The sequence below is a fragment of the Ambystoma mexicanum genome, chromosome 4p (genome assembly GCF_040938575.1).
Source record: "Ambystoma mexicanum isolate Mex_15411 chromosome 4p, UKY_AmexF1_1, whole genome shotgun sequence".
NCBI classification, from domain to species: domain Eukaryota; kingdom Metazoa; phylum Chordata; class Amphibia; order Caudata; family Ambystomatidae; genus Ambystoma; species Ambystoma mexicanum.
Genome location: NC_090927.1, coordinates 687,237,351 through 687,255,960, shown reverse-complemented (window position 1 = coordinate 687,255,960; position 18,610 = coordinate 687,237,351). Strand labels below are relative to the sequence as shown.

Here is an 18,610-nt window from a genome sequence, read left to right as displayed (position 1 = left end):
GGGCGGGCCCTTGCCCCAGGTGATAGCTACCAGCCTCCTAGCCAGCACCAGTAGCAGGCCGACCAGTCTTCTTACTGCTGGTTGAATTTCACGCGTACATCCCAGTAACGCCACCAGTGGACATCTTGGGATCTGCTCTCCCGCCACTGCGGACAAGGTGGACAGAATCTCCTCCCAGAAACCGTAGACACGCGGGCACTCCCAGGTTATATGCAGAAAGTTTGCAAGAGTAGCTCCGCATCTATCGCATGCTGAGGAAATAGTCGCGTGTTGATGGTGCAATTTGCTGGGGGTGAGGTACGTCTGATGCAGAAAGTGAAAATATATGAGTTTGAACCTCGAATTTAAGGCTACCTTCTGGGTTTGTTTCTGTACATATGACCAACCTTCGTTGCATATGGGGCCAGCCAGTGATCTCTCCCACCTCATCTTAAGGGCTGTTGACTGAGGGCTCACTGCCAGTAGTTCCTTGTAGATGCATGAAACCAATTTGCCTTCTCCCTGCGCTAGGATCATCTCGTTTAGCAGTTGCCACGTAGGTGGTTTTTCTGGGAAGGTGGAGAACAAAGATTTTAAGTCATGGTGAGTCCTAAAGTACTACGAAGTTATCTAGTGACGTGACAGTGCTACGTTCCTTGACCTGTCTGAGTGACATGAAGGTATCTTCGACGCACCAGTCATCAATCGTGGCGATTTGTAGCTTGTCCAATAGTTGGAGATAGACCCGTTCCGTCGTAAGTGGCAGCCCTGGGATGAATTTTGCTGGAAGAAGAGGGGAGTACCTGTGGGTCACGCCACATTTATGCGCAATCTTCTTCCAGATTTCGTATGTCGTTAGTACAACATTCATAGTTTTGGGCGGGACAGTTAAGTCGCCCTCAATTACTGCCCTTAGGAGGTTAGGTGTGGCCAAAGCTCTCTTCACTTGGACGTGTGGCCGTATCGATTGTGTCACGAACCAATGGCTCAGGAAATGTGCTTGAGCCGCCCAGTAGTAGCGCTCCAGGTCGGGAAGTGCTAGTCCTCCTCTTGCTATGGGTTGGATGAGGCTGGAGTATGCCACCCTTGCTGGTTTGCCTGCCCAGATAAGTTCCAGGACGATGCTACACAGTTGTCTAAAGAAGTTTTTTGGCAACAATAGAGGGAGATTAACGAATAGATATAGTAGTTTGGGGAGTATTACCATCTTGACAATCGAGGCCCTGCCCCAGAGTGTGAGAGGCAGACTCCTCCAACGGGTTACTTTCTCTGTAAGGGCTTCCATGGTTCTCCCGTAATTGTTACGGAAGAGCTCGTTGTGGTGTCTGGACAGCATAATTCCCAGATAACGTACGTTGGTTGTTTCCCATCGGAAATGGAAGTCATTTTCAGATTCTGGGGTGTTCTCCATTAGTGGGAATATTATTGATTTACTGGTATTTATTTTCAGCCCTGGAAAAGTGCTGAATCGTATCACTTCTCCCATGACTGGGTTCAAGTTTTCCGCCGGGTCTCTAAGTAGCAGGGCCACATCGTCGGCGTAGAGAGAGAGAGAGTATTAGTCTGTGCAGTCCCAACAAGATGCCCTTATCGATGTGCTTGCTCCAGAGGTTTGCAGCTAGTGGTTCCCTAGCAAGGGCAAATAGTAGGGCCGATAGGAGGCACCCCTGCCTAGTCCCCCTTTTCAGCTCTATCGGTTCCAATTTCGACGACCCAAGGGTGATGGTGGTCTGCGGATTGTTATAGAGAAGTAAGACTAGCTTGAGAAAGTAGGTTCCCAGGCCCATTCTTCAGAGTACGGCAAAGAAATAGTGCCATTCAACGGAGTCAAATGCTTTCTCCGCGTCGAGTAGGATTGCCGTTGCTTGCACCGATGGTTCCAGTGCTTCAATGACGCCAAAAAGTCTCCGGATCCCGAAAGTTGTGTTCCGGCCTGGCACAAAACCAGCTTGATCCCCTAGCACCAACCCGGGCATCAAAGTAAGGAGTCATTTCATTAATATCTTGGCTAGGATCTTATTGTCCAGATTTATGAATGAGATTGGCCTGTACGAGGCGCAGTCCTCTGGTGGTTTTCCCTGGTTTGTGCAGCAGTATCAGATTAGCTTCTCTCATTGTAGGGGGTAGGCGTCCTGCTGTGACAGCTTCGTTGTAAACACCCAGGAGGATCGGGGCAAGGGAGGCACCCATTGCTTTATAGAATTCTCCGGTCAGGCCGTCCGGGCCAGGTGCCTTGGCCCCCGGCAGTTCCTTTATGGCCTCCAGGATTTCTTGTCGTAATTTGTTTGTTAAGGTGGTCTCTCATTTCATCAGATAGCCAGAACAGCTCTGTGTCGTCCAAATACTCCTGGAAAGCTGCAGTGTCACCTGCGCCACTTGAACTGTATAGTTCCTGGTAGAAGTGTTGGAAGGCCTCCACAATTTCTTGTTCCATATATACCACTTTCCCTCGATGATCATGAATACGGTCGAACGTTGGCGGCTTCCTGTCCGCGGCCAGCATCCTAGCTAGGAAGGCTCTTGGTTTTTGACCTTCTTGGTAGTGGCGCGTTTGGTGGCCTCTTGCGAGATATCTGCTCTCGCGATCTGCATTCTTCCTGAAGGTCTCTAGCTCTTCTTTTAGCTGGGCTAGGGCGGACTGGTCCCCCGTACCCCCATATGTAGTTTCAAGGACTTTAAGCCGGGATTCGCTTTTTTGCAGGTCCCCCCTGATCGTCTTCAGGATGGCGTATTCTTTGGCGATACAGATGCCCCTTGTGTAACACTTCAGCGTTTCCCATAGCGTGCAGTATGACGGGGCCGATTCCTGGTTGACCGTCAGGAATGAATTGATTCCTTCCCGGAGTTCCTGGGCGAACACTGAATCTTGAAGGGCACCAGCCTTAAACCTCCATGGTCTTCTATTTCCACCGCTGCCAGCTGGAGTAATTTCCAGCAGGACCGGGGAATGGTCACAGATGGTGTGAGGTAAGATCAAGCAGTCCCCCCACTGCAGCTCGCTGGTTTTAGATACTAACAGATAGTCCAGGCGTGAATCCGTCCCATGTACCCACGAGTGGAAAGTGTATTCACGAGAAGTATTATGCTTTCGCCTACAGATGTCTACCAGGTCAAATGTGCTGCAGATTTCTTGGATTTGGGCGCTCGCTTTAGAGTGCGCACTCACTGTTGCTCCGGATTTGTCTATGCTGAGGTCTAACACTGTATTAAAGTCAACTCCCCAAATAATTGTTGCATTGTCAATATTTGGAAGATGTTGTAGTATCCAGTCAAAGGGGTTAGTTGCGTCGATGTTCGGGCCATAAGAGTTCACGAGGGCTACGCGGACGCCCGCTGGAACACTGTGCACCAGCAAAGATCATCCATCAGCATCCCGCGAGACCTCAAGGAGCCTGAAGTTTAAATTTTTATGGATCAGCACCGCCACCCCTCTGGAGTAAGAGGAAAACGACAAGTAGTAACAGTGACATCCCCCCAGTGGGGCCCATTTGTTTTCAGTAGAGCGGGTGAGGTGGGTTTCTTGGATAAAGGCAATGCCCACCCTGTGTCATTTCAGATGGAGCGAGATCCTCCTCATTTTTGCTGGATTGCTAGCCCCCCCCTGACATTCCACGTAATCAATTTGAACGGGCTGCATCGTTATCATGGCAAACTCGGATCTTGATGAGCAGTGACTGTACTTTGGTGACGAGAGGCGCTGTCTTGGTGGTAATAGGCGATTTTCTATGGGTGAGCGGGTAAGAAGCTAGTTCACAACTTTCACAACAACCCCAAGTTGAGTCCTGATCCCTCCCATTCCCTCCCCAACAGGCAACCCCCAACTCACCCAAACCCGCCCCCCCCCCATCAATCTAACAAGTAACTTGCGCTGTGCTCGGGGCGTGAGTGCCGCCAAGAATCGCTGGCCCTGGTGCATATCCACAGAAATGTGTGCTTGTGCGAACGCTTGCAAAGTTTGGTTAGATACTAGTCCTTTACGCTTGTGTTGCCTCATGGGGGGGGGGGGGGGGGGATTTCTCCCGTTTCTTTCTCTCCTTTGCGGTTTAAAATCCTCACGCTGAGGACAACAGCCAATTTTGTCGAGGAAAAGGCTTGCCTCTTCGGGCGAGGAGAAGAACTGTGTTTTATCCTCATGGAGCACTCGTAACTTAGCCGGAAACAGCACTGAATATTTTATTTGCCCATCTCGTAGACGACGCTTCACCCCTGCGAAGGCTCTGCGTGCCACTTACATGGACGCAGAGAAGTCCGGGAAAATCTGAATCTTATCACCGTCGTACTGAAGATCGCCTTGCTCTCTGGCCAGGCGCAATATAGTGTCGCGGTCAGAATAATTCATGAGCTTAGCGATAATGGGGCGAGGCACCACTCCTGGCACAGGGCGGGGGGGGGTCGGTATTCTATGCGCCCTTTCCACGAGGAATAGGGGGGAAAAACAGCCTCCCCGAATATATCTTTACACAGCATCTCCACAAAGTCTTCCATCCTTGTTGGGATGTGCCGTTCTCTCACACCAACTAACCTGATATTGCTCCGGCGACTGCGCCCCTCCAAGTCTTCGTTTTTAGCAGCCACCTTTTTCATCTGGCGCTCCAGCGCTGTAACTCTTATGAAGCGCCATTGTCCAGGTCAGAGATTCTTTGCTCAGCTGCATTTAATCTTTCGCCGTGTTTATCTATGCGATGATGTAGAAGGTCCACTTTGGTGGACAGGGCATCCATTTTAGAGTCGAGACCACCTATACCTGCTTTCAGGTCTAGCAGGATTTCCTTAATATCGGAGGTAGTGAAACGCCCAGGGTCGTCTTGTTCCATGGTGGATGTCTGGGCGGATGGCTGGTTAAATAGCCCAGGATTCCTCACCGTGGCCCCGCCTCAAATGTTAGCTTCTGCTGGGATTTATCCGTTTTGCCCATATTGGTATCCCAGCACTAGGATACTCCAAAGACCAAGGGAGCACTTGGGTGGTGCATTTGTGGTTCTCAACCCACGTCTTGTGCGCTCAGCCACTGAAAAAGGCAACGGAGGCACTCCGTTCCCCTTCACATTGACGCAGAGTGTCGTGGGATCTCCAGGGGGGCCCTAGCTCAAGGATAGTGCCCCTCGGCTCAGTGTAGTTCTGTTGTTGAAATATAAGAGTTTGGTTGCTCTGCCACCGTGCTGCCTCAGGACGGTGTTCACCTGAGGATCTGAGGTTTTCGGCAGCCCGGATGGGTGGGGGGGGGCTCCATGAGGTTCATTAGAGGTGGGGAGCGCTGCAGGAAGGGAGCGGCCCTGCTCTTATATTTTCCTTGGGAGCACACTGTAGTCTGGTGAGACCCCAACCCCCCCACAACAGCTCTCCCAACTCCCCAGCAGTCGTTAACGGAGTTCTGCTGCAGTTCGAATTCTATGCCAGTAGCTTTCTCAGCCAGTCCAAGTCAAAGGGAAAAATGCTGTACCAACGGCAGCGGGGTATCTTGCTCACCAGCCACAGTAATGGAGCAGGGACCCGTCCTGGGCAGCGTGATCTGAAGCGCCTCACATATACCAGGGCTCTCCTCTTCTCCTGGTGCACTGGGACGGGCTCCCCACTGCCGCCGCCTCAGGCGCCGCCGTCACTCTGGTGGTCCTCCAGCCCCTCTCGCTCTCGCAGTCCTGACAGTTCAGAGCAGGACGCGAGCAGCGGAGGGGAACACCACACCACAGGGTTGGAGCGGGACCTCCGAGCTCCCGCGGCCGCCGCTCCTCGACGGATCCTGCTCTGGGCCGTGCTAGCCGGCGGTGCCCCGCAGCGGGGAGCTCCAACACCGCTGCCCGATGTCGTGGGCCAGGGTTCTCCTCCTTCCCCCACGCCCGGGCCAACACCGCCAGCAAGCTCCCACCCTGGCACACAGACGGGCTCGACAAGATGCTGCGCCAGCCTTCCCCCAACCGGCGAACCATGGGACATGGACTCATGACTGAGCTGAAGCAGCTGCGGCGTTGCCTGAAGGCAAAGAGGCAACAGCCTGAGCGGCCTTGGCACCTCGAATACCTTGTTTTCCACCTCTTGCACTCCTACGGTGGCCCCTTTGACTAGCAGCTCCTTTCGCTTTACCAAAGGATGAATAATAACAAAAGGAACCTCCCCTCCATTGCTGTCCCCTAGGACGAGAAGGTGGAGGTTGGCGAACTGCAGTGCCCAACGACTTCGCTGCAGCTTTTGAGGTCTGCAACCTCTCAAGGCTCTCGTCAGCCTTGCTGCCAAAAAGATGGACACCATCAAAGGGCATGTTGAGGAGCCGGAGTTGCACATCAGGAGCAAACCCTGACTTCTGCAACCACGCAAACCTGCGTATTATGGTGCTCGCCGCCATGGACCGGCTGACACAATCGGCCATGTCCAAACCCGACTGAACGGCCCCAACACATGGCATCCTTACCATCCTGGACCATATCAAGAAAACCATCCCGTTCGTCCCCTTCGGGAATATGTTCAGCCGCTAAGGAAACACAGTTCCACAGAGTGTGCGTGAAACCTGACAAGGCACATACGGAGTTGGCAGCCTGAAGAGCCATACCCCCTGAAGAAAACACTTTCTTCGCCCAACCATCAAAACGCTTGTCGTCCCTATCAGGAGGGATGGTAGGATACGACGCCTGCTTTGCTTGGGTCGTAGCCGCCTGCACCACCAAACACTCCGGAGTGGGATGCTTAGTCAAGTAGCAGGGGTCGCTACAGGCTGGGTGGTATTTTCGCGGCAAAACCTTGCCCACTGCCAGGAGACTCTCCGGAGCAGTCCAAGCCACCGCCACCCTCCTCTGTAGAGCCATATGGAACGGCAGTACCGGGTCAGTTGGTGGACCTTGGTCGAGGATATCCGTGAGGTCATCCAGAAGAAAATCCCCTGGGGGAGCAGACCACCCCAAGTACTCAGTGACCCTTGACATAAGGTGCCGGTACGAGTCGGCGGCATGGGTGCCAGGCTCAGGCCTACAAAACTCCACCTCCGGAGAGGTGTACAGACCACTGGCGTCATGCAGTGACTGACGCAGGTCCTCAATCTGACTATGTCCCGAGATAATCTCATCTGGCACCGTATCAGGAACCTTGCCATCATCGGAGCCCTCATCCACCTCCGAAATGTAATCAAGATGGTGGAAAGTGGGCACAGAATGGGGAACAAAGCCATGCTTGGCCTTGGCCAGAGCCTTTCTAGGGGGTTCCACTGTACCCCAGGGAACCCCACCGTCGAAACAGCCTCGAAAGGCGTAGAATGAATCGCTGTCGAACGCGGCGCCGACAGCATCGAAGGTGTGGACACAGGCCTCGAGGGCGGAGCACCGAGCGTGTCCTTCGACAGCCTGGGTGCCGATGGCGTCGACAACTTCCTCGGAGACGGAGCCTTGAGAGTCCCTCGATGACCTCGGCGCCACAGGCGTCGACGTCTTATTCGAAGACATCACAGGTGCACTCGGTCTCGAACGGACATGACTAGAACGATTACCCTTGTCCGAACGGGACCTTTCCCGCGAATCGTGCCGACCACCCGAGCCCGAAGGCGTACGAGCGGTGTCTCTAGTACGGTCACGCCCGACCCCACTCGGAGGCGCGGACGGACTGGTGCCCTGCGATTCAAGAATCGCCAGCATTTTCTTACCGAAGGAAGCACATTCCTCCAGAGTCGCATGCTTGGTGGGATAAACTACCCGCCGACGACGGAGTCCTCGGACGGGGAAGGCGACCGATGACAGCGCTTCCGGGAGTGCCTCGAAGAGGCAGAGGAGTGGCAGGACCCACTCCAGGACAAGACCCCCTAGACATACGACGACGATGCGGAGAGTCGCCCCTCGAATCGTCCGTCGAAAGCCTGGTGGACCTAGACTTCCGGGGCTTGGACACCTTACCGACCGACAGTTTCTTCTTGTGCTCCCGCAAGGCTTTGGACGTAAGCGACTGGCAGTCGACACAATCATCCGTGTCGTGGGCCTCCCAGAGGCACCAGAGGCAGGCGTCGTGCGAGTCTGTCACCGACATCTTGGACCATCAGTCCCCGCATTTCTTGAAGCCCGGATGCGGGGTGGAAGAAGAGGAAGACATCTCAAAAACTTTGTGAACAGGTTCGAAGAACCGAAAGAACAAACTCCGAAGAGTCGAGGCACGCCGAGATCTCCGAAGCGAACACGTTTGCGGAAAAAATGGAACTGAGGCTACGGGCTTCGTGCGACCTACTTATAACTTCCAGTGACGTCGGCTGTCGAAGGAGGTCCTCGAGGGCGGTGTATCGGTGTATCAAAATATTTTCCGAAGCAGCACAGCTGTGGTGATTACTGTCATAGATATGGAATACGTTGGAGGACCCAATCCCCTCGAATAGATTATGTACAACAAGGGACCTGCTCGGTAGTGCTAGGTGATCAGAGATTTACCCGATTAGTTGGTTAGAGCATGATATGGTCTCACTGGAGTTTGCATATAAGGGTCTGAATACCAGTTGTTCCCTGTGGAGATGTAATGAGTCGCTCTGGAGAGACCTAGTATTTAGGGAAGAACTTGAAGGGGCGATCAGGGAATTTTTTGTAGTCAATTATACAGAGGAGGTGGACCAGTACACTGTGTGGTACGCGGCTAAAGCAACGTGGAGGGGACTGATTAGTCCCGCAATGCGCAATGATCCTCGGGTGGAAGGTATCAGAGTTGGGGAGGTAGAATACAAGTTGGGATTGTACGCAAATGACCTGCTGCTACACCTGAAGAACCCTCTACGGTCGGTCCGAGCGGCGGTGGAACTAATTGAACAGTATAGTGACGTCTCAGGGTTTACAATTAATAAGAGTAAATCCATACTATTCCGCTTCGACGCAGAGGGAGAGGTGGAAGAACTGAAGTGACTGGGGATGGAGGTTAGAAAGGACCAATTGTAGTAACTGGGGGTCATGATCACAAGGGATGTACAGGAATTATATGAGGCAAACTATCCCACCTGCTGCCTAAGTTGTTTGTGGATATGATTAAGTGGGATAAGCTCACGATTTTGGGGATGGGACGTCTTCATGCAATAAAATTGAACTTACTGCCGAGACTATCATAACTCTTTCAGATGCTCCCCATCGAAATTCCGGAACTGTATGTTTCGAGACATGAAGAGACTACTTTTGAGGTTTTTGTGGCAAGCAAAAAAGGCCAGAGTGGCCTATGATATCTTGGTGCTATCCAAGGAGAAGGCAGGGATGGGTTTCCCGATCTGTCATATCACAAGGATACCCAGCTCTGGGTCTTAGTTCCACATTTGAGAGAGCAAAGGGATCGCCATTGGGTTGGATTGGATAACTATCGGCTTAGACCGGTGACAGTAGGAGAATGGTTGTGGTTACTGAGGGACCAAATCCTAAGATGGATAAGGGAACATCCGATAATAGGGTAATTTGGAAGATCTGGAAGACAGGGCCTGAACAACCTGGCGCTCCACGTTGAGCCATTTGTGGGCCCCGGGAGTAAGAGCTCACCCCAAACTCTGAAAGGTTTGAGCTGGTTTGAAGCAAGCTTAGCAAGAATTGGTCAACGGTGGAGGAATGGGTGATTTATCTCCATTGGGGAATTAGGGGAAACATTGTGGATAGAGAAGAGGTCTATATTCTCAGATTTACAACTAAAAGGGGCAATCGGTCTTGGAAAGAAACCATATCACGAGATCTCACCCAACTGGAGAAAAACTTGGATTCCCAGACAGAAATTAAGGGGCTGATCTCTCGGTTGTATGGGGTGCTAGTTGAAGTGGGGAAGGGGAGTACTGAAAAATTGTGGAACCAATGGGAAAGACCTGGACACGGAGCTGGATGGAGCGTTGTGCCAAACAATGTGCGGTAGGGCGCTCAAGGCATCGATCGCATGCCAATACAAGCTTCATGCGATTAAGTTATTACATCGATGGCAGTATGACCCGATGCAGCTGTCCAAAATGTTTGTGGGAGTGAGCCCATTATGCTGGCATGGCTGCGGAATGAGGGCTGATTATTGGCATATGTGGTGGGACTGTGAGCGAGTGTGATCTCCCGTGGGCGGGCAGCAATGCTGGCTCTCTTTGGCTTTGAAAAAGTTGACTAAGAATACTCTGGCGTGACACACCTGGTGCATTGCCTATTGCTGGCAGGAAGAGCATGCTTGTCCATGCATTGGAAGAGGGTGGCTTTGCCGAGGAAAGTAGAATGGGTTGCCACGGCCAAGAACATTTATGTGAAGCAAAGAATTACAGAACCATCCATGGGAGGGGTATGGGTTTTGAGACGGAATGGAGTGAATTCTGTGCCAGATATTTGTCACCTTGATTGCGCAGCATTCAGGAAGGCAGGAAACGGGGAATAGAATGTTAGGGTGTTATAAGGGTGAGGCTGGACCTTGGGTGTGGGGGGGGGGCAATGGGAGGGTTGGAGATGGTGAGAAAGTGTGAGATCGTCAAAGGTGAGGCAATCATTAGTGAAAGGGGAGAGATCCCCTTTTGTGGGGTTGACACCATCCTGTTCAAGGTCCCACTGTATCAGACATTTGAGAATTTACCCGGACAGCGAGGCTCATATTCATTCATACCAGGGAGTGAGGGGATGGATGGGGGTGGGGGGAGATCCGGGTGCAGGCGGGTGTTGTGAAGTTATGTTTTGGAACTATGTTCAGTTGTATTGGGACGTTCCCCGATGGGGAACATGCGTTTGTGTTATGAAAACATGAATAACACTGAAAAAAGGCCAACTGGACTCATCATCGCAGCACATATGAAACGCAGATGCAAACATTGATGAACTGAGTAATGTCTGCTTGGAGGACAGTGACCAAGGAGCTGCTGGCAAACCTCATTTGGAATGTCACCTTGGCAGGAGAAGCATTTGCGTGGGACTTGCTTAGACAAGAAGTCTTGAACCTTTGCAAGCGATTATTCAACATTTCCCAAAGATGCATATAATCAGGCCTGGCCAGAAGAGCTCATTGAGAAGTCTGGAATTTCTGAGGAACTGTGGTTGTGAAGAAGGCTCTGAAAATATACCAATTGGGGCTGGCTCCTAAGAGTGGGGGCCCATCAAATGTATATGTCTCCCAACAAGCCAGATACTGCCTGGAACTTGGGAGGTGTGCATCAGGGACTGGGTGGTGCATTGTGTTAGGCAGAATCATATGCAGTGCCCTTTGGGAACACCACACACAATTAAGACTACAAGTGACAGTACAAATTCACCTTTGGTACAAGCCTGCACTACACAGTAAAGTGGTAGCGATGGCTGAGGAGCCAGACTTACCATAAGAGTAAAGTGAGCAGTATCAGAAGTTATACAAAGGACAGTAATTACTGTGGTTCAAAAAAACACTGACTCAAGGTTTCTGAGCAAAAGAATATACATTTATTTACACTATCATTTGTAAAACAGTTCACTAGGTAAAGCAGCAGAAAATCACAATCTTAATACACTACACCACACCACACCGAATGAATTCTGGACAAGTGGAGCTCAAAATGAAGTGTGAGCAAAATGGCACTCTAGTAATTGAAAAAAGGGAGGGAAAGACAAGGTTATTCAAAATTAAACAGCACCAACAAGTAAGTAGGCAGGGCAATCTAGAAAAGGATTACTAAAATGAGGATTCAAATCAATAGGCCCAATGCTAATGGTTCAGAGTCTTTGCAGAGGATCACACAGTTCAGAGTAGTTCGCGGTTAAGTCTTTGCAAAGAGTGCGAAACGAAGTTGGTCGGAAGAAAAGTTACTTAAAAGAGTAGAGAAGGACAAGTCCTCGGATTGGCGAAAGATTTATAACACTCACTGCGGTCGGACGGAATGAACAACCGGGTTTGAACAGTACCTTAGAAGAAGAAGAATGCTGTAGCTGAGGCAGAAGTTCCTGGCAGATCCTGCAGGCTCACGTTTCCTGAAGCGACTGTCGGACTGACTCGAAGAAGGAAGACTGGAGGGTCCTGCACTGCCCAGGGAAGAAACCAGCAGCAGAGCAAAGCAACAAATAAAAGGTGCGCTCCTTAAAACCCTAACAGGGTCCGGTCCTCCTGGCTATCCGGTTCACTGCAGTGTTGCACAGCAAATTCGACCAGGGGAGGGAGGCCTTGCTTGGTGTTTGGCGAACTGGTTGGTCCCACCAGCTCAAGAGAAGAAGATTCCTTGCAGATCTTCTCTGTCATCGAAGTGTAGGAGATTCAGACACGCAGCAGGGCTTCACCGGGAGGTTCAGTAGTTGCAGCAGTCCTCTTCCTTCAGCTTCTCTTCGGTTCTCTCGATCCAGTGGCGACTCTGCCTTCCAAGTCCCAGAAACCTGCTTTTTAAACAGTTTTCCCCCATTTACACAGCAAAGCTGTCAATCACACAGCAGGGTGGCTGTCCTGGCAGGACAGTCACCTAGCCAATAAAACAAGAGTGCGACCTGGGTCTCCAAGCAGACCCTGTGCAGGGGGCCTAAAACCCCTCCCTCACATCCTGTCTACCTAGACTTTCAGGCGCCTAAGGAGGGCTTCTGTGCAGAAGCCCGTCAAAGGACGGCGAACAAAGGAACCAAACCTGGTTTGGCGTGCAGAGTAAAACACGAGAACGACCTTCACAAAAAGAAATGGCGAATAAACTCAGCCAGAACCAAATACAAATAAATGGGGTCCAGCGGGTTTAAGTTTGAGGCTACCAACTTAGCCTAAAACATTACCAAGGCTATTTTCATAGACCGCAGTAGGAAAAATATGGTAGATATCACTGCCAGCAGCCAAATCTTAAAGAAAGGGGAACAAAATAGTGTTCCATGAGAAACAGACAAAAAGGGACAACTATTAACCCTTTCGAGTACTCTATGAAAGATAGTTTGTACTGGGTCTGTGCATTTAAAAAGACTAATAAAGTCAATGGCAACTTCACAAGTTCTGGGAGACAATAGTCAGTCCCAGAAAATGGAGTTTAAAGTGGGAAGTTTGAAAAAGACAATCCTGTGTCACTGCTCTAAAGGTGTTGTGTGACACACAGTAAAAAGATGATGCCTATGGAGTAGGTGAGGCTCCACAGTCTATGAACACAAAAATGTAAAACACACAGCAAAACACATGTAAGAGTGAGAAAAAAAGCTCACACTCTTTCCAGGTGAAAAAAAATAAATCCTAGAAATCCAGCAAAGTTGCTGAGGGACTCAGTAAGTAAGGGAAATTAGCCATTCTGGAGAATTCTCGCTAACACATTGTAATGTCTGGCAAGTGCAAGTTACGGGACAGCCGGCTTGATTCTTGCAGTGCGCCAGAGATAACTCAAGATGTCTGGATTGGTTGAGGAAGAAATTGGTTATCATTGCCTCTCCTCCCTCCCCTCCCCACGCCCGGCATCTGCATTGTACGAAGAAATTAGACATAGCTCATTTAATGTTGGTAGGAAATATAATTTGTGAGGAGGGTTGGGCATCAGCGACTTCTATACATGGGATTGAATTATTTGCGGCAAATTATAGTCTTGTTTAAACATACATTCCCCGGATTCCTAGTCATTTCATCGAAATTGTAGCATCGAAATGCCACAGCATCGCAACCAAAGCATTGTTTACCAATGCATCGACAGGCTATTACATGTAAAAGTGCTTTTCCATCAAAACCAGTCCATCAAAAATATAAATGGACTGGTTTCAAAGGAAATGCACTTTTACATGTAAAAGACAGCATTTCAATGCATTTTTTTGTAACGTTAAAACTTCACATGGAGCTGTCCAGTGCTGAAATTTTGTTCCCCCCCCCTGCAAACCCCCACCTCCCCCAACCTTAACCCTAACGTAACCCTTAATCTAACCCTAACACTAGCCCTAATGTAACCCTTAATCTAACCATAGCGCCAACCCTAACCCTAGCCTTAACCCTAATTTAACCCTTAATCTAGCCCTAACCCCTAACCCTCACCCGTAACCCGTTTCGATGATACCATTGAATTATAGTCAATGGAAAGGCATTTCGACTGAAATGCTTTTCGATGCTTATCATTCGATGGTATAGCATTCGATGGAATGGGTTTAGATGAATTGACTAGATATCATTGCCAGCTCACAACTAGCACCACAACCAGCACCACAACCTATAACATTTTCTGGCCAATGGAAAGGTCAGTAAATTTAAAGTATGAGATGCCAGTGAATTTATCAACGGTATTGTATTGCCAAACAGATTTGCAAACCTCCTAGTGGTATTACCTGAAACTCAAAGGATGATTGATGCAGAGAAGCAATTGCATAGTCTAGAAACATTGTTCTATGAGAAAGGAGTATTCCAGGTTTCATACCAGTTCACCCTACTTCAGATGCGATATGCTTAGTGACTGAAAATTCTAAGGATACAACTTTCCCCTCAGCAGGCATACTCTTAACAGTTCTTTTAGCAGGTTTAATTGTTTGCCATTGTAGACACTGTGCTAAGAATGGGATTGTGAGTATGTATACCAGGCCTAAAGTGACAGCAAAGAGTACGATATTTCACTTGTAACACTGTGATGACCGCTGTAAGTAAATATGAATGCTGCAGAGAAAGAGACTGAAACCTAGATTGTATTGAGGGGATTCATTAAGTTCAGTGCTTTGGCCCGGCACCCACGAAACCCTTAACATTATAACAGAGCCAGGAATAACTTACATATGTGTTGTACATAAAGCATAAAAGGGGAACACAGATATTAACCTATACTTTTATTTTTCGTGATCATGTGATCTCATGCAGTTCAGTTATTTCTTCTGAGACTAATACTTAGAATGGGCTCTCTAACATTGCTTTTTTTTTCTCAGATATTATAGGAGAAATTAATATACCATTGGTTTACTAAGGGTGTTCAATGTTTTTCGTTACACACATTTCGAAAGTGATTCAGAGTGAAATGTGGAAGCTGATGATGCTGCAATTTTGAGGTGTTCGAGGCGTCACATGGGACAGACATTTAAATTAAAGATTTAAGCTGGTATCTGTCAGTAGGAAAATTGGCGACTCATTTGGATTGAAGGTTTCGAGAAGGATCCTTGACAGATCAGCATAGTGAAACCATCTGCATCAATGATTGACTTTCAGAACATTCTGGGAAATGCAGGAAGGATGAGTCAGGCCTCCAATCCTTAGAGAACTACACAATAGACTATTGATAAAAGGCTCTTCTAAGTTTCAATTCGATCACAGGGTCATAACCTATAAAAGGTGGCGATTGGGTGGGTCAGGATGTTGTAGGATTAGTCTGGTAAACATGTAGCTCTGTATATTGTCTTTCAAAGCAATAAAACGGTCTCATTTGCTACTACACAAACAATTTGAATGGCGCTCAGTTTCTCTGACACCCTGTAATCCTCAAACTCTATCAACCCAAGAAGGCGGATTGGAAAGCCTATTAAGAATCCTGAGTTGAGACAGGAGACTAATGGAGAAAGTCTCTGATCCAAACCAGATTGCAAAGATGAGAGTCTCAATTCTGTGTTTGATACTACGGCTACTAGAGAGGAATAAAGAGGCTGAGAAATCATTTTGTATGTCCTGACGAACAAGTACAGCAATCGATGCCAAGGTGATGGGGAACTTGATTAATTTGGCATTTATATAGCGCTACAAACCCTCAGGTATCTGAGCGCTGCTTATTATTACCCACGGTGTGTGGTGCTCATTTATAGACCTCGGAAGGATGAAAGGCTGAGTTTGGCCCTGCCGTGATTCAAACCTGCGTTAGCAAGCTCTGCACTGATGCCAAAGCGAGCGCTCTACTCACTGTGCCACTTGACCGGCATAGTCAAGTGGTGCCCGACAGTGTCAAGTGGTGTCTCAAAGGAATTCTTCCCTAACTCTGGATCCCCTGAAGAGAGGCTAATGAGAAGGATATGAGAAACTGTCATCCTAACCATTGTTCCAGGCTAAGCAGTTGTTAATTAGATAAGAGACTGATGCAATTATTTTAATAACATTGAGGGAACACTTAACTTTCCTTGGTTTTCTTGAAGTTGTTTTTCACTATTAATGTTAGAGGTATAGGGCTCAAAAGGCCCCATTATCCACATATCAATCAACAGTAGATTTGGTTGCTGACATGAAGAGCACATTTTAAGTATTGTGCAACAAGGCAAGAAAAACCACTGAATAAGGCCGCCCACAAAATCAAACAGGTACAAATCCAATCCTTTTATTGGTCCTGTTGCACCTAGAAGACACAGTGGTGACTGTTTTATTAAAGTCACGCAAAGAAGCCACACTCATGCTCTGTACGATAATTGAGTAGAATGAGCAAATGAATTTACACATTACTCTGTCACGTTGCATGTATAACAATGTTATGTCGAATTTGTATTGAATATCGCACTTTGCAGAGGCATGCAACTATAAAATTAATATTGATGTATGCAAAAATAATGTACTTACACTTCTCATTATAACCGAAAGTATTAAAAATCTTTTCTCCATCGGCCGCGTGGTCTTGTCAGCTCACGCTCACTCTCTCGCTTGATTTTATTTTGCTCATACCTTTCTGCCATCAAAGAAAGTTCTTCAGGAACATCCTGGTGAAAACAGTATTAGAAAACACTTACAAAACGGAGGAACATCAAAGGCAGTTATCAAAAATGTATTCTATTCCCCTTTCTATATTCAACATTTAGTAAATAGTCTACCTATACCTTCAATCTGACTTCAAACAAACATGTGCAATGTTCATTAAGTTTGTCAGATACATATATCAAAAGAATAAAATACACGACAGAGTCAGGCAAAGAAAAGTGTACTCCAAAAACCTCTGAACACAATAAAATACACCTGTCACGAATTTGGGTAGTTGGTGCTTATGGAGGAGATGGAAACGTAGCCTCCATTAGAACGTGCCATCGCGTTCTTCTGTTCAAACGTACTCAGCGGTGTAGTGTTTCGCTACAAAATGGCTGCCGCCGAGTGCCATTTAGTCAGTCGGTACTCGACGCGTTGCAACGTACGGATTTCCTCCTTTGTTGCTTGCGCTCCTTTTATTTCCTTTCTTGGTTGTTTGCCCATCACTTCCTCCTGCCTCCTCCTCCGTTCCGTAGCTCCGGCTACTTGTCTACTTCTTGTCATCCCTTCCCTGGTTATTATATTCTCTGCCTACTTTTTTCTATATTTCTTACCTTCAGGCTTACTTACCTTTCTACGGTTTCCCTGGGTAGTCCTCCTTCAGTTACTTCCTCCGTCCGCAGAGCTCTGTGTTTATCTTCCTTCGAGGATCCCTTTCCCACCTGGCTACGATAAGATTTCATTTTTACAGAGTCACGGGCTGGACCTTAACCCACTCCTCGCTGCCCAGCGATCCGATCACCAGAGTCATCCTTTCATTGGGGGTTTTTTCTGCCAGAGGCTTTTTCCCCCACAACGTTTCCTTCTGACTGCTTTGGGAAGGAGGTCTCTGGATCGCCGATACATATTGGGACACAGTGGCTTCCTCCCGAGGCAGACTATCTTCAAGGGAGAGATTTCTCGAAGAAGGAAGGAAGCGGACAGATCATCTAATCCATCAGGTGAGGAGGAAGGGGAGTTCTTACTCTCAGAAGAGGAGGACATAACAGATAATCCTGATAGCACCACCCAAAGAGGGTGAGATCATTCTGAAACAAAGCAGGATCTCTACCGCAGAATCCAGTGTGATCCGCCCACATCTCATGTTCCTGGGTCTCCAGCGTGTAAATGTGCAACACCCTAGTCTTTATAGGGATATAGGGATATAATCAAAGAAACTCCTGGGAGGCCCATAAAAACTCTCCTTTTTGCCGAACATTGACTTTTTCAAGCTAATTGGCTTTATAAAACCTGGCTACAGAAGACTTTAGCTACCAGAGCTCTTGACACAGTACAGGGGGGGGACCCTAGTGTCAGTCAGCTGCTCCGTGATGTAGAAAGAGTATGATATTAAGACTTGGTTAGAGTGTCAAACGCTTTGTAGAAGCTAGTGCAACTGTGTACACTGGAGAGGTATTTCTCAAATATTGCTTTTAAGAGATTTCTTTGCTTCAATGCGGCTTCAAACATTGAAGATTTTCAATTGCTGTGCTGTATTCTAATGTGGAATATAACAAGACTTACAATCCATACAAAATCACTGCGGCATGATTCAAAGTGCCCCTTTTCATCTCAGCTATAAAAGCATTTCACAAGTCCCATCTTGAAGTAAAAGGTCATTCCTGACCATCTTAATGTTAATTTATTGTGTCAGCTCTGGCTTGATGTTTCCATTCTGTGGCGTTTTCATGGTGTAGGGCAACTTTCAGCTGCAGCGCTTAAAAGTACATTGCAGTGCATGAATCAATGCATTTTATTATTGGGGAACGTTTTTGCTGTGTAAGTTTTAAATTTGAGTTGTGATATGTAATGTTACAATACATTACAGTGAATAAATCTATGCATTATATTAAGGGACAACATTTTAGGGCAGATTAGTAATTTTGCATGCTAGTGTAATTGTCATAGATGGCCACAAGAACACACCGCTCTCTAAGACAGTTCAACCGATTTTATTGAAAGCCTTGAAAAAAGAGGTTCACCAAGGGATGTCTCCTCTAACTCATCTCCTGTGCGCTGTGCCCTCCCTAGACCAGGTGTGTAACTTTCCCATGACTGTCACTAGAGATCAGTAACCCCTACTTCTCTAGAAGCTGACTGGTAGGTTGTGAGGGCCCAAACGTAAAGA

At 48.2% G+C, this 18,610-nt stretch overlaps 1 protein-coding gene across 1 annotated transcript in view; it reads right to left on the bottom strand.

The window, feature by feature from the left end:
• The window catches only part of LOC138453414 (probable ATP-dependent RNA helicase DDX53), a 2,019,656-nt gene that overhangs the window by 105,817 nt on the left and 1,895,229 nt on the right, over positions 1-18,610 (bottom strand). The window contains exon 16 of the mRNA XM_069606246.1: positions 16,327-16,463. Coding sequence (XP_069462347.1) covers positions 16,350-16,463 — 114 coding nt within the window. The 3' untranslated portion in view covers positions 16,327-16,349. The remainder of the gene's footprint in view (positions 1-16,326; positions 16,464-18,610) is intronic.